General features: G+C 31.5%; 1 protein-coding gene across 1 annotated transcript; it reads left to right on the top strand.

Annotated features, from left to right (window-relative positions):
• The first annotated feature begins 9,075 nt into the window (after positions 1-9,075).
• LOC133035746 (uncharacterized) lies at positions 9,076-10,338 on the top strand. Its single transcript, XM_061111910.1, has 2 exons — positions 9,076-9,984; positions 10,092-10,338. Exons 1-2 carry the CDS (start codon positions 9,285-9,287, stop codon positions 10,118-10,120), a joined length of 729 nt encoding a protein of 242 aa, XP_060967893.1. The 5' UTR covers positions 9,076-9,284; the 3' UTR covers positions 10,121-10,338.
• Positions 10,339-14,184: the final 3,846 nt, after the last annotated feature.

The following is a 14,184-nucleotide window of genomic DNA, read 5'->3' on the forward strand; positions in this document are numbered from 1 at the left end:
GAAGGAAGTTCTATTTCTAGACCACCATTGCTTAATGACTCTAACTATCCTTACTGGAAAGTTAGAATGAGAGCCTTCATCAAATCTCAAGATGAGAAGGCGTGGAGAATGGTTCTATCAGGTTGGTCTCCTCCAGTTGAGACGGATTCTTCGAGTAATACTATTATAAAATGCTGAACTGGAATGGTCTATTGAAGATGATAAACTATCGCCTACAATAGCAAAGCCTTGCATGCTATCTTTAATGGTGTAGGTGAGGGTTACATTAAACTTATATCATCTTGTGTTTCGCTAAGGAAGCTTGGGAGATTCTTCAAACTCAGTTTGAAGGAACTTCTGATGTGAAAAGATCTAGATTTATCATGCTTCAAACTAAATTTGATGAGCTTAGAATGTCTGATAATGAAACTTTAACTGAATTCTATGAAAAATTATCTGACATTGCTAATGAATATTTTGCTCTTGGAGAAAAGCTTGATGACTCTGTTCTTGTGAGAAAAATTGTTAGAGTTCTTCCAGAGAGGTTTGATACGAAACTTTTGGCAATGGAGGAAGCTAAAGATTTTAGCACTATGAAAGTGGAAGAATTGATGGGTTCCTTACGTACTTTTGAATTAAATCAACAGATTAAACAAAAGGACAAACCCAAATCCATTCTTTGATAAAGGTAAAAGTATTGCTTTGAAAGTTGCGATAATGAAAATTCGATAGTGAATGTGATGATGAGATTGCTTTATTAACTAAGAATTTTCAGAAATATATAAAAAAGATGGGAAATAAAAAGAATATTTCGAAAGGTTCAAAAGGTAATACTTTCATTAAACCATCTGTCTCTAACAAAAAGGGAATTCGGTGCGGGGAATGTGAAGGTTTTGGGCATATTCAATCGAGTGTGCAAACACTTTGAAAAAGAATAAGAAAAGTTTCAATGTCACCTGGAGTGATGATGAAACCGAAAGTGATGAAGATATTGCGAAAATGTTGCCCTAACCTCGTTATGACTAATGTGTTGTGTGATTCACGGAGTGAAAGATAGATTGGTATGTCCGAATAATACCACCAAACAAGAGGAATCGGATTCGGATGAGTCCGAAATACGTGAAGAATCTCTTCTTGAATCATACAAAGTCATGTATGAAAAATGGATTCGAGTTGCTTCTGAAAATAGAGAGTTGAATAAATTGAATAAAAAATTGTCTCATCAGATTGAAATGTGTGAGTTGAAAATAAAAGAATATGAGACAAGTGTTTGTGATAAAGATGAAAAAATCTCTCTATTGAAGAAGGAACTTGAAAACTTTAAGAAAAATGTTCAAATGCTTAATCCTGGATCTTCTATTTTTGAAAAAGCTCAGAATGCAGGTCAGAGAGGTTTTGCAGGCCTTGGTTCTAATGGAATGGAAAGTTCTGGAATCACGAAGTTTGTAAAATCAAGTGTTCCAACTAATCACCATGAGGCTACAAACTCTGCCGTATCAATTTCACAGCCTGTGGCAGCAAGAACAGCTTCTGATGCTGCAAAATCTCCAGGATTTTCGAAAAAGGTAAGATCTCAGGTAAAAAGATTTGTTCCCATTTGTCATTTCTGTGGTAGAAAAGGACATATCAGACCTAAATGTTTCACATTAAATAACACATTTTAAAACAAATTATTTTGATAATTTGAAAAAATCTCAAAAGAAACATAAAGGTTTGAAACAAGTATGGGTGAAAAAGAAGTGTCTAGCTGGTTTTTCTGATAAAACTGCTGCATCTCAAATGTGGTATTTTGACAGTGGTTGCTCTAGACACATGACAGGTGACAAGGATTTTTTGACTAACATACGGCCTATGCAATGTGGAGAAGTCACTTTTGGTAATGGCTTATCAGGAAAATGTAATGGAATTCCATGAGGATCATTATGTTTCTGTTTCTTCTTCCATTTCTAATTCCAAAATCAATAAAAACACTGTAAGGTATTACAGGTTGGGACATCCCTCTTTTATCAAAATTCATCCATTGAATAAAACTTTGAATTTCCATTCAGATTCTAATTCTTTATTTCATTATTTCATATGCCATTATGCCAAAAAAAGGAGACTTCCTTTCATCTCCAATCACAATTTCTCTAAGCATTGTTTTGATTTTACACATGTTGATATATGGGGGCCTTTTAATACTATCACACCTGAGGGTTTTAAATATTTCGTCACCATTGTTGATGATTTCTCTAGGTACACATGGATCCACCTTATTAAGCACAAATTTGAGGCACAAACTGTCATTCAACAGTTTATAAAATTGGTAATTTAAGCCTTTAGATCTAATAATACTAAGGAATTACAGTTTGATGTACTGTTTAAAGACCTTAGCATCATGCATTACCATTCGCGTGTTCAAAGACCACAGCAAAATTTTGTAGTGGAGAGAAAGCATCAGCATCTTCTAAATATTGCTCGTGCTCTTCTCTTCCAATCATACATTCCATTGTGCTACTGGGGAGAATGCATAGCCACTGATGCATATTTGATTAATAGAACCCCCACGACTAATTTGAAACATAAATCTCCCTTTGACATTCTACATTTTAAACCACCAGCCTATAAACACTTGAAAGCATTTGGCTGCTTAGCTTAGGCTTCAACATTGAGTCTATTTAGGTCCAAGTTTTCACCAAGATTAGCACCATCTATTTTTCTTGGTTACTATACAAGCATGAAAGCCTATAGACTTCTTGACCTCAGTTCCAATAGAATTTTTCATTCCAGGGATGTGTACTTTTATGAACACATTTTTCCCTTTGTGCATTCAGGTGGCGTTCCTACTATATATCATAATTTTTTCTCTGAAATACCATCCAGATTTTCTCTTAATTCTCAGACCAACACACATTCAACTGATAATGATTCACCCAATACTAATCCATGTGTTCCTGATCCTCATCCATCTGTTGATAGTGCTGATCAACTTGAGATCAGTATTGAGGTGGGTAATTTTGATCCTCCAACTTCCAATACTCAAACTAGAATAGGAAGAAAAGTTAATAAACCTTCCTATCTTCAAGATTATCATTGCTACTTAGCCACTAATACTTCTACTCACATGTCTCAAGGTGTTTCTGTCACTCCTTACCCTCTTTCATAGGTCATTTCATATCACAGACTGTCTGCTACTTTCATAACTGCTGTAAAATAATATAGCAAGAATTAGGATTCTTAAAATTATAAGATCCATCATCAAGCCTTCTTAGACCAAATACATTGACTCGTGAACTAGGGTTTATTAATACCATCACGTAAAAATTTTCCATTTCATTACTTAATTACTTATCTAATTTATTAAGCTCTTTTTTAATTTAATTTTTGAAAATCTCAATAAACAATTCGATTTCATGTAACACCTAACATTTCTTCTTGTATTTAAAGCAACCATTTTATGTTGCTTAAAAATCAATGACTAATTCTTTCCATTTCAATATTTTCTTCTCTTTTTTTCTTTTGTTAAGCTTCTATGCATGGACAAACAGTTCAACTCTTACAGGCTGAATTTTATAAAGAAGAAAACCTAACTAGAAAGGTACAAAATAGAGAGATCTATACATGTGTATGTCCTTTGTTATTTTGTTTTGGCTTTTCCCTCCATATAAAATCATAATTTCTATTTAAAATACATATAGCTGTTCTTCAAAATGTACTATATGAAGTTAATAAATTAGTAACGAGTCAAAATATATTCGATAACATTTTATTATTATGTTGTTCTTCCTTAAATTTTGTACTATTTTAGAGTACTCTTAATAATTTTTTTTATTTTATTCTTTAAAACACATTATTAAAATTTAACTTTTGTTTTCATAATGTTTTCATATTACACTATACATTAACTTCTTTAAAATATAACACCAAAATTCTACTTCTTTATTTTTTTTTTAATATTTTATTCATTTTAACATATATTTTTATACAAAAATAATTATTAAAACTCAAAATAATTAATAAAATATATTTAAAATAATAAATAATATTTTATAAATGTAGAGTATGAATAGTGTATATTAATTTTTTTTTTTTTAAATAAATGAGTTTAGAATCTTTAATTTTTTAAATTTGTTAAAAGAGACACTGTTATGAATGCTCTTAGCTAGGAGCATGTACGTACAACAGAATTTTACAAAACAAGATAGATAATATAATATGGAAATAGAACTAAGTGTTATGATTATTACTACGTGTGTAATTATGTCTAATCTAATAGTATTAGAAAATATTATAAATAATCAGAAAGTGGAAAAAAGAAGATGAGTGAGACTGTAATATATATATATATATCATCTAAAAACTAAAAAGTATAATAATGCCATGAACATGTGCATTATGTATAGCTTTTATCTTTTTGCATAAAGAAGTTTTCTATGTTAATCTTTAATCATATTTTTCTCCACAAAAAATATATAATAAAATATACACTCATAACATAATACCAATTGCTACATATTTGTTTTAGAAATAAAATAGTTTTAAGTTGACTATTGAAGACTGAAGAGTACATGATATAAATAAAAATTAGAAAATGTGCACTGAGATTTATCATCTATATATTTAGTAAGTAAAACATAATTGTGTTATAATAATATATGTTATTAATAGTAAAATGTACATTAATCTTCTAATTAAAAAAAGTTCTATTATCTCATTTCATATCTAATAATAGCTACACAACTATATATTTATAGACTTTTACATTCTTTGCAAATTACTAATAAGCACCAATAATATTTTCATATTCTAATATTTTTTAACATTCTCCTCTTGGTAGCAAAATTAAAAATAAAACTAAAAATAAGCATAAACATGTAAGGTAAATACTAATTAGAGCCTATTTCATTTTCTTTTTATTTTTTTAAGCCCAAGCCCAAAAATCTCTAAGCCAATATCAATCTTCTTCTTCCCCGATAGCAATGAGTTGCCCCTTCTGTAATTATTTATATTACTTTTTTTGAATTAAATTCTCTTACATATACAATCTCACATATATATATATATATATATATTTATCTATACATTTTTATCTTTTCTAGGTAATTACAGAAGGGGCAACTCATATACAGTCTCACATTTATATTATCTTTTCTAGACATTAATTTTATCTATATTTTTCTTTTTAAAAAAATAAATAAAAAAAATTATTAATATTCTCCCAAGATAAGTTTGTTAGAGAGATATGTGGGTAAGATGATTTTTTTAATTTAAAAAGAGATTATTAATATTTAAAAGATTGTTTAATTTTTTGGTTTAATTATTGGGTTTATTTCTTAACCAGAGATCAAACCTAATCGTTAAATTTAACAGAATATTTTTTATTTTTAAGTATATTCTGTTAAACCAAGAAATGTTAAACCAAGAAATATTGTTAGATAGGCACTTTTAATATATAAAGATATATATTTATTTTTTAAAATAATAAAATACCTAATTGATAAGTTGGTTAAATATTATTTCGGGTTATGTATTTAATAAAAATTATCGATCCAATTTTTCTATTTTATTAAATAATAATTATTTTTTTATAATACAAAATAATACTCTAAGGTTAATTTTCTTGAAAATAGAATATAATAATAATACATAATTATATTTTTTTTATTTATTTTCGACTTAAAAATTGACTTCAAATTAGTTTTATTAAAAAATAAATTGATAAAAATTAAACTTGGTATATTATTTTATACTATTTTTTTAAAAAAGAATTGATTTATCATTTAATAAAATAAAATATTAGAACAATAACTTTTACAAAACACAAAAATTCGAAATGACATTTCTATAAATATATTTATATATATATATGATGCAAACAAAGATAAAATCTACTGATTACAATGAGTATGGGAATGAAATTGTGTTTTTTCTTTTACAAAAAATAATTATTTTTATACATTTGCTAATATAACGTTTACTTCTTTATAACAATTGTAAAATATAAAAGAATGAGTGGTGCGGTGGTCCTCATGCAAGTAAAGAAAGAGTAATTTAAAGCTTTTTTTTATTTCTTCTTCTTCTTCTTCAAGTGATGGGTTTACTTTACAGTTTACCCAACCAAGGCATGCACCCAAAAAAAACAAAACTTTAATTAGTGTAAAAATTGAATCACTTATAAAATTCTAATTGTTGGTCTTTTTGAAACCTTAGAATAGTGGGATTGGAGCTAAACCATTAGTAATATAAGTAGAGTCACTAAGTACTTTACAAACTTTACAGTAAATTTGTTAGAATAAAATAGTAGAAAGAAAAGATTTGTGTAAGAATGAGTAGCTAGGGTAGTAATAATTATTAAGATTTTGTTCTCACGGGTGCCACCAAAGCAAAAGGGGCCCCCAACAAGCTGAGTTGTTGGTATCTATTTGTCCCTAAGATGCTGCCATAAAAATCAAGGAAAGTCTTACTTTTAAAGGAGAAAGTTGCATGATTTTAAGGACTGTCATGGGGCATGTGAAAGGGTTTTTATTTATTTTATTAGTATCATTATTTAAAAAAAAAAATAGAAGTATTGAAGCTTTTCATTAGAGAAATGTTAAAGGCACAGGTGAATAGGTGATGTTTAGTAGTACCTTCTTACGTATTACTATCGTTATTAATTAGTACTATTAAGTATGAGATCTCATATAATTTAATATGATAATTTTAGAGAATATCGCTAAACAATCACAAAAAAATTTGTCTAGAAGGTGTTAAGCATCACTAGTGTCTAATAACAATACTCTTTTTTTTTATTATTATTATTGTTATTATTTTATGGGATTGTGCCCTAATTTATCAACTCCATATAGCCCCATTTTGAGGAAGTGATGGAGGTCACTTTAGGACAATGATTTATTTATCATGGTCTCCAACTAAGACTATCATCAATGCTGTTCTTTTGAGAGGGTCCCTATAGATGTTCCCTTACCCAAATTTTGTAGGGTAAGACTAAGGCCTTCATCTCCTCATAGAAATAATTGTTGTTTTTTTAATAACTAGATAATAGATATTACTTGTATTTTTGTTCACTCTATTTGGTTAGGTTAGTTAGGCCCAAGTGCCCAACTCACATGGTTGGAAATAGTCAATAAATAACTTGTTATGAAGGAGTGTATAATCGCCCATCAAATGATTGACTATTGCAAATACATTACATAAAATACTCCTTAGGGGAATTAGATAAACTATTTGTATTATTCATTTTTCCATTTTTTTTTTAAAAAACATATTAATAATTATATATATATTGTTTTGAGTAATAATATATGCACCTAAAATATAAATATGTTTCAACACATAACACAATGTGATATTTTCCTAAATAGTAAATTCCATCTCAAATAAATGTAATTGGTTAAGAAAAAACTGCAACAAATAACTTTTTTTGGGTTTTTTTTTTTCTTTCATTTATATATATATTTTTTTGTCAAAGTTTACAAAAATATAATTTTTTTTCTTTTCAATTTAAGATAACCCACTACTCTTTGTTTACTAATAAGTAATGGGAATCAATGGTAAGGTAATCATTCCCTTACATTTGTTTACTTGCATTATTAAAATTAGGAAAGGGAGAAGTGTTAGAAATAATTGGGGTCACAACTGTATATATAAAATGTGTGTTGGGTCATCAAATAAATAAGTCAAATTTATGTGGTCTATTTTGGAATAAAGTTTATGACTTAAGGGCATGATTGTCATGATTTTAATATGTGGATACCAATTAGATAGTTTCTGATTTGATGAGGGGCCAAATTAGAAATTATTAATAAATATTACCAACTGTTGTAACAGTTGGTAATATAACAGGTATGGGTCCCCATTTTGCATCGTATCAATATTTTTACAGAGTTCTTGAATCCCCATCATCAGGAAAATAAGGTTTCAAAGGTTTTGATGCAAAATTGGAAGATCATACCAATTAAAGATCGATTCTATGGACTCTGGTACGCTTCCGCTAATCTATACTCTATTGTTTGATTCTCATGAATTAATTAGGGCTATATTCTGAGTTTACAGTATTCTAACATGTGGTATCAAGAGCCTCCCTAAATTAATTCTTGAGGATTTATAGTAATTTGATCTTCCATTAAATTATTGTTTTTTGCATTTGAAATATTTAGTTAATCATGCTATATATATATGCCCCACCGCTGGAAATTTGTTCTGAGTTTCAATTGCTGGTTAATATATATTGCGATTGAAGTTGTTTTTTATGTATATAATGCGATGATATATGAAATGAAAGTTTTGCAAAGCATTTATATAATGCTTTACGATTGAATATATCAATTGCTTTACGATTGCAATCATCAGACGCATATATGTGCGAAAGAAACTCTCACATATTGAAAGTTTTGGTTTTGTTTAGTGATATCGACATATGAGAATATATATATGTTGGTTTATCAATTTGGATTATAGCATTTTAATTGCACTCACGGTGGGATACCAATTTGCAATACAGATATATAGCTTACTGTTTGCAATATCAATATGCTTTCCATTGATGACTGTTTTGTTTTATATATAAATATATTATAAAATAAAACAAAAGTTTGCTGCGATTTGCATATTACAGTAAACGAAATACAATTTTTCTTTTATAAGAAATCGGTGTGCACATAAGTTTATTAATATATATGTGCAAAGTTGTTAAGTATTATAATTTAAATTATTTATACATGTATGCATAAGTTTATTAATTTTGTAATAATTCAGTAACAATTAATTCAAATTTTGGTATGGAATTTATTAAAGATATCTAATATTTTAATTAAATTAATTGAAACAAAATATCACCAAAGTGATCTCTTTTGTGTAGATTAATTTAATAAAAATATTATGATAATTGTGTGTATGTGATTCATAAATTTATTAACTAACCCAAAGGTGAGTTAATATTTAGTTGAATTTCATGCATGTTTGTGGTGATAAATGTGTGACAATTATAAGGCATTTTTGTGTGAACAATATGTTAGTCCAAAGATTGCATATTGTTTGACATAATTTATTGTCAATGTTTGATCACTACAACAAGAGTACCGCTTACAATTAATATTATTGTCCAAAGACTTAATATTAATGTTGTGTTTGGTATCTTGAGATGGGATTAACCAATATTTGAATTTATTGTTTTATTTGGATTCTTATATGAGCATGTTATTTATGCAATTGTATTGTTCTTTTCAGCTGTTGCTAGTGTATCTGCTAATCTTAATTCGGTACCGGTCCTTAATGGTAATAACTTTAAGGACTGGAAGGAGAACATTTTTATTGTTCTTGGCTGCATGGATCTTGACCTTGCATTAAGGATGGATCGTCCTGCTTCTCTTACGGATACCAGTACCTCCGAGCAAAGGAGGATTTATGAGAAGTGGGACCGTTCAAACCGCATGAGTCTTATGATCATCAAGCGTGGCATACCTGAGGCTTTTAGGGGTGCGGTGTCCGAGGAGGTCACCGATGCCACAACTTTCCTTGCTGAAATTGAGAAGCGCTTTGCAAAAAGCGATAAGGCGGAAACAAGTACTCTTTTAAAGAAACTTATTTCCATGAAGTTTAAGGGCAAGGAAAACATAAGGGAGTACATTATGGAAATGTCTCACCTTGCTTCAAAGTTGAAGGCACTAAAGCTTGAGCTTTCGGATGACTTGCTTGTGCATTTAGTGCTTATCTCTCTTCCTCCACAATTCAGTCAATTTAAGGTCAGTTACAACTGCCAAAGGGAGAAGTGGACTCTTAATGAGCTCATTTCATTTTGTGTTCAAGAGGAAGAAAGATTGAAGCAAGAAAAGACTGAAAGTGCTCATTTGGCAAGCACCTCTAAGGATAAGGGCAAGAAAAGAAAGAATGAGGCTGCTAAGGATAAAGGTCCTGCACATAAGAAACAAACTCAAACCAACAGTGATGATGGTTGTTTCTTTTGCAACATGAAAGGACACATGAAGAAAGAATGTGCTAAGTACATTGCATGGCGAGCAAAGAAAGGTACATTTCTTACTTTGGTCTGTTCTGAGGTAAATTTAGCTTCAGTACCAAGAAACACTTGGCGGTTAGATTCTGGTGCTACTACTAACATCAGTGTTTCTATGCAGGGTTGCCTGAGTTACCGAAAGCCAAATGATGCTGAAAGAAGCATTTATGTAGGAGATGGCAAGTCGGTAAATGTTGAAGCAATAGGGCATTTTAGGTTGTTATTAAGTACTGGTTACTATTTGGATTTGATAGATACTTTTGTTGTACCGTCTTTTAGACGGAATTTGGTTTCTGTTTCTTGTTTGGACAAATTGGGTTATTGTTGTTCATTTGGAAACAATTGTTTTAGTTTATCTATTAATTCAAATATTGTTGAACTGGTTCTCTTATGGTTTATGACAACTTATATTTGCTTGACACCGTTGCTTCTTATAATGAAACCTTGAATGTTGAATCACGTGGTACTAAGCGTAAAATGGATAATGAAAAATCAAGTTCCTTATGGCACAAACGGTTAGGTCACATCTCTAGAAATAGAGTTGAGCGACTTGTGTCTGATGGAATTTTAGATTCAATTGATTTTTCAGACTTTGATGTTTGTATTGAATGCATCAAAGGCAAACAGACCAAAACAAAGAAATTAGGTGCGAAAAGAGCTATAGATGTCTTAGAGTTAATACATACAGATATTTGTGGGCCATTTCCTACACCTTCTTGGAATGGTCAACGATATTTTGTATCATTCATAGATGATTACTCAAGATATGCGTACCTATTTCTACTTCATGAAAAGTCTCAAGTCTTGGATGTGTTCAAATCTTTTAAGGCTGAAGTTGAGAATCAACTTAGCAAAAGAATAAAGCAAGTCAGGTCTGACCGAGGTGGTGAGTACTATGGCAGATATGACGGATCAGGTGAACAACGTCCAGGACCTTTTGCCAGATATCTAGAGGAGTGTGGAATTGTCCCACAGTACACTATGCCAGGATCTCCTAGCATGAATGGTGTTGCTGAAAGACGAAACCGTACTCTTAAAGATATGGTAAGGAGTATGATCAGTCATTCAACCTTACCAGAATCACTCTGGGGAGAGGCACTTAAGACAGCAACCTACATTTTGAATAGGGTACCAACTAAAGCAGCTGCAAAAACACCTTATGAGCTTTGGACAGGGCGAAAGCCTAGTCTTAAGCACTTTCATGTTTGGGGATGTCCAGCTGAGGCTAGGCCTTATAGGCCAAATGAAAAGAAGCTGGAACCTAAAACTGTGAGCAGCTACTTTATTGGATATTCTGAACGATCTAGGGGTTTCAAGTTTTATGATCCCAAAGTAAAGAATATATTTGAAACGGGAACTGCAAAGTTCTTCGAGGATATTGAGTTTGGGGGGAGAAATACGGTTAAAGACTTTGCTTTTGAGGAGGATTTTGAATCACCCACTTCTCTTGAGGATGAGTTGATTCCTATTCCAATAGTTGCTTTTGACAATATCCAGGATTCCATTCCTAATATTGATCAAGTTTTAGATCAAGAGCAACCAAACATAGTCAATCAAACCCCAGAGGTACAAACTCAACAACCTCAAGAACAAGTGCCTTTGCGACGATCCACTAGAGAAAGAAGAAATGCTATTAATCCAGATGAATACATAGTGTATCTTCAAGAACATGAGGATGGCATTGGAATGATGGAAGATGATCCAATCAATTTTCATCAAGCCATGAAAAGTTCTAACTCTCAAAAGTGGAATGATGCCATGAATGAAGAGAATAAATCTATGCAAGACAATAAAGTTTGGGAAGTTGTCCCATTACCAGAAGGTGTAAAACCAATTGGTTGTAAATGGATATTTAAAACCAAGAGGGATGAAAATGGTAATGTGGTGAGGTTTAAGGCACGTCTTGTAGCAAAAGGCTATACTCAGAAAGAAGGCATTGATTATAAAGAGACTTTCTCTCCGGTTTCAACGAAAGACTCTTTTAGGATAATAATGAGACATCAGATGGATGTTAAAACAGCGTTTCTCAATGGAGACATTGATGAGACAATTTATATGGAGCAACCAGAAAACTTTGTGGTTGGTGACCCAAAGAATATGGTTTGCAAATTAAAGAAATCCATCTATGGACTCAAGCAAGCTTCCCGTCAATGGTACCACAAATTTCATCAAGTGGTTCTCTTATTTGGTTTTGAGATGAATGCTGTTGATGATTGTGTGTATCATAAGTTTAGTGGGAGTAAGTGTATATTTCTGGTTCTATATGTCGATGACATATTGCTTGCCACTAATGATATAGGCTTATTGCACGAAACCAAGAGATTTCTATCGAAGCATTTTGAGATGAAAGATCTTGGTGACGCCTCTTTTGTTTTAGGAATTCAAATACATCGAGACCGTTCTCGGGGTATTCTTGGATTATCACAAAAGAGCTATATCGATAAAGTACTCAAACGGTTTGGCATGCAAGATTGTAGACCAGGTGATACCCCTGCCGTTAAAGGAGACAAATTTTGTCTTAAACAATGCCCTAAAGGAAGCCTTGAAATTCAAGAAATGCAAAAGATTCCCTACGCTTCGGCTGTTGGGAGTCTAATGTATGCTCAAGTTTGTACGCGTCCGGATATAGCGTACATTGTTGGAGTGTTAGGCAGATACTTAAGCAATCCAGGAATTGATCATTGGAAAGCAGCCAAAAAGGTTATGAAATATTTGAAGAGAACAAGAGAGTACATGCTCACATATAGGAGGTCAGATCACTTTGAGATCATTGGGTACTCTGACTCTGACTTTGCGGGATGCCAAGATAGTAGGAGATCCACTTCGGCTACATATATACGGTAGGTGGTGGAGCTATATCATGGAGGAGTGCAAAACAAACACTCATAGCTTCATCCACCATGGCAGCAGAATTTGTTGCATGTTATGAGGCATCCAACCATGGTATATGGCTGAGAAATTTTGTCACTGGGCTGCGCATTGTGGATGGAATTGAAAGACCACTTAAGTTGTATTGTGACAATAAATCAGCTGTATTGTATTCCAACAACAACAAGAGCTCGACTAAGTCAAAACACATTGACATCAAGTTCCTTGTTGTAAAAGAAAGGGTACAAAGTGGGCAGATTTGTATAGAACACTTAGGTACAAACTCCATGATTGCAGACCCCCCTACTAAGGGTTTGCCACCCAAGGTCTTTCACGAGCACACTGCTCGTATGGGTGTTTTAGATTATGAGGATATCTAGATTCAGTGGGAGTTTGTCTTTAGTGTGTTTTATTTGTTTCATGAAACATGTGTATTTTGGTTATTTTCTAATCGAAAATTATGTTATTCAGTTTATTTCACTTTGTACATTTAAGCTAAAGTTTTGATCTCCATAAAGTAAAGTAGGACCAATTGAAAATTGACATGAATAGATCACCATGCATGTAATTTTCATACCACATTATCATGATTGATCTATGTCATTTGGCTATGTTGATATATGTGACCATTGATGGGTTTAGTTGTGATTGATACAACGAAAATCGCTTTGATCCTATGTTGATATAGTTAATGGACGAGATTGCACATGCCTATGGTTATGATGACAAAGTTATGAGCTCAATAAGGTTAACACATTTATATGTATACATATGTGACCCAGTGGGAGATTGTTAGAAATAATTGGGGTCACAACTGTATATATAAAATGTGTGTTGGGTCATCAAATAAATAAGTCAAATTTATGTGGTCTATTTTGGAATAAAGTTTATGACTTAAGGGCATGATTGTCATGATTTTAATATGTGGATACCAATTAGATAGTTTCTGATTTGATGAGGGGCCAAATTAGAAATTATTAATAAATATTACCAACTGTTGTAACAGTTGGTAATATAACAGGTATGGGTCCCCATTTTGCATCGTATCAATATTTTTACAGAGTTCTTGAATCCCCATCATCAGGAAAATAAGGTTTCAAAGGTTTTGATGCAAAATTGGAAGATCATACCAATTAAAGATCGATTCTATGGACTCCGGTACGCTTCCGCTAATCTATACTCTATTGTTTGATTCTCATGAATTAATTAGGGCTATATTCTGAGTTTACAGTATTCTAACAAGAAGTTGATTAAATAAGGGAGAAAAGAAAGGGAGAACTTCCCCCACCAATTTTGTAAGGAATGCCATTAAGGGTAATGGATTTTTATGATTTTTATTTTATTTT

The sequence above is a fragment of the Cannabis sativa genome, chromosome 3 (assembly GCF_029168945.1).
Source record: "Cannabis sativa cultivar Pink pepper isolate KNU-18-1 chromosome 3, ASM2916894v1, whole genome shotgun sequence".
In the NCBI taxonomy this organism is placed as follows: Eukaryota; Viridiplantae; Streptophyta; class Magnoliopsida; order Rosales; family Cannabaceae; genus Cannabis; species Cannabis sativa.

Excerpts from the sequence above, each read along its gene's own strand:
- LOC133035746 (XM_061111910.1), top strand. The coding sequence starts at position 9,285 with ATGGATCTTGACCTTGCATTAAGGATGGATCGTCCTGCTTCTCTTACG. Across the intron at positions 9,985-10,091 it reads TGCATGGCGAGCAAAGAAAG|GGTTGCCTGAGTTACCGAAA; the intron begins GTACATTTCTTA and ends GTTTCTATGCAG.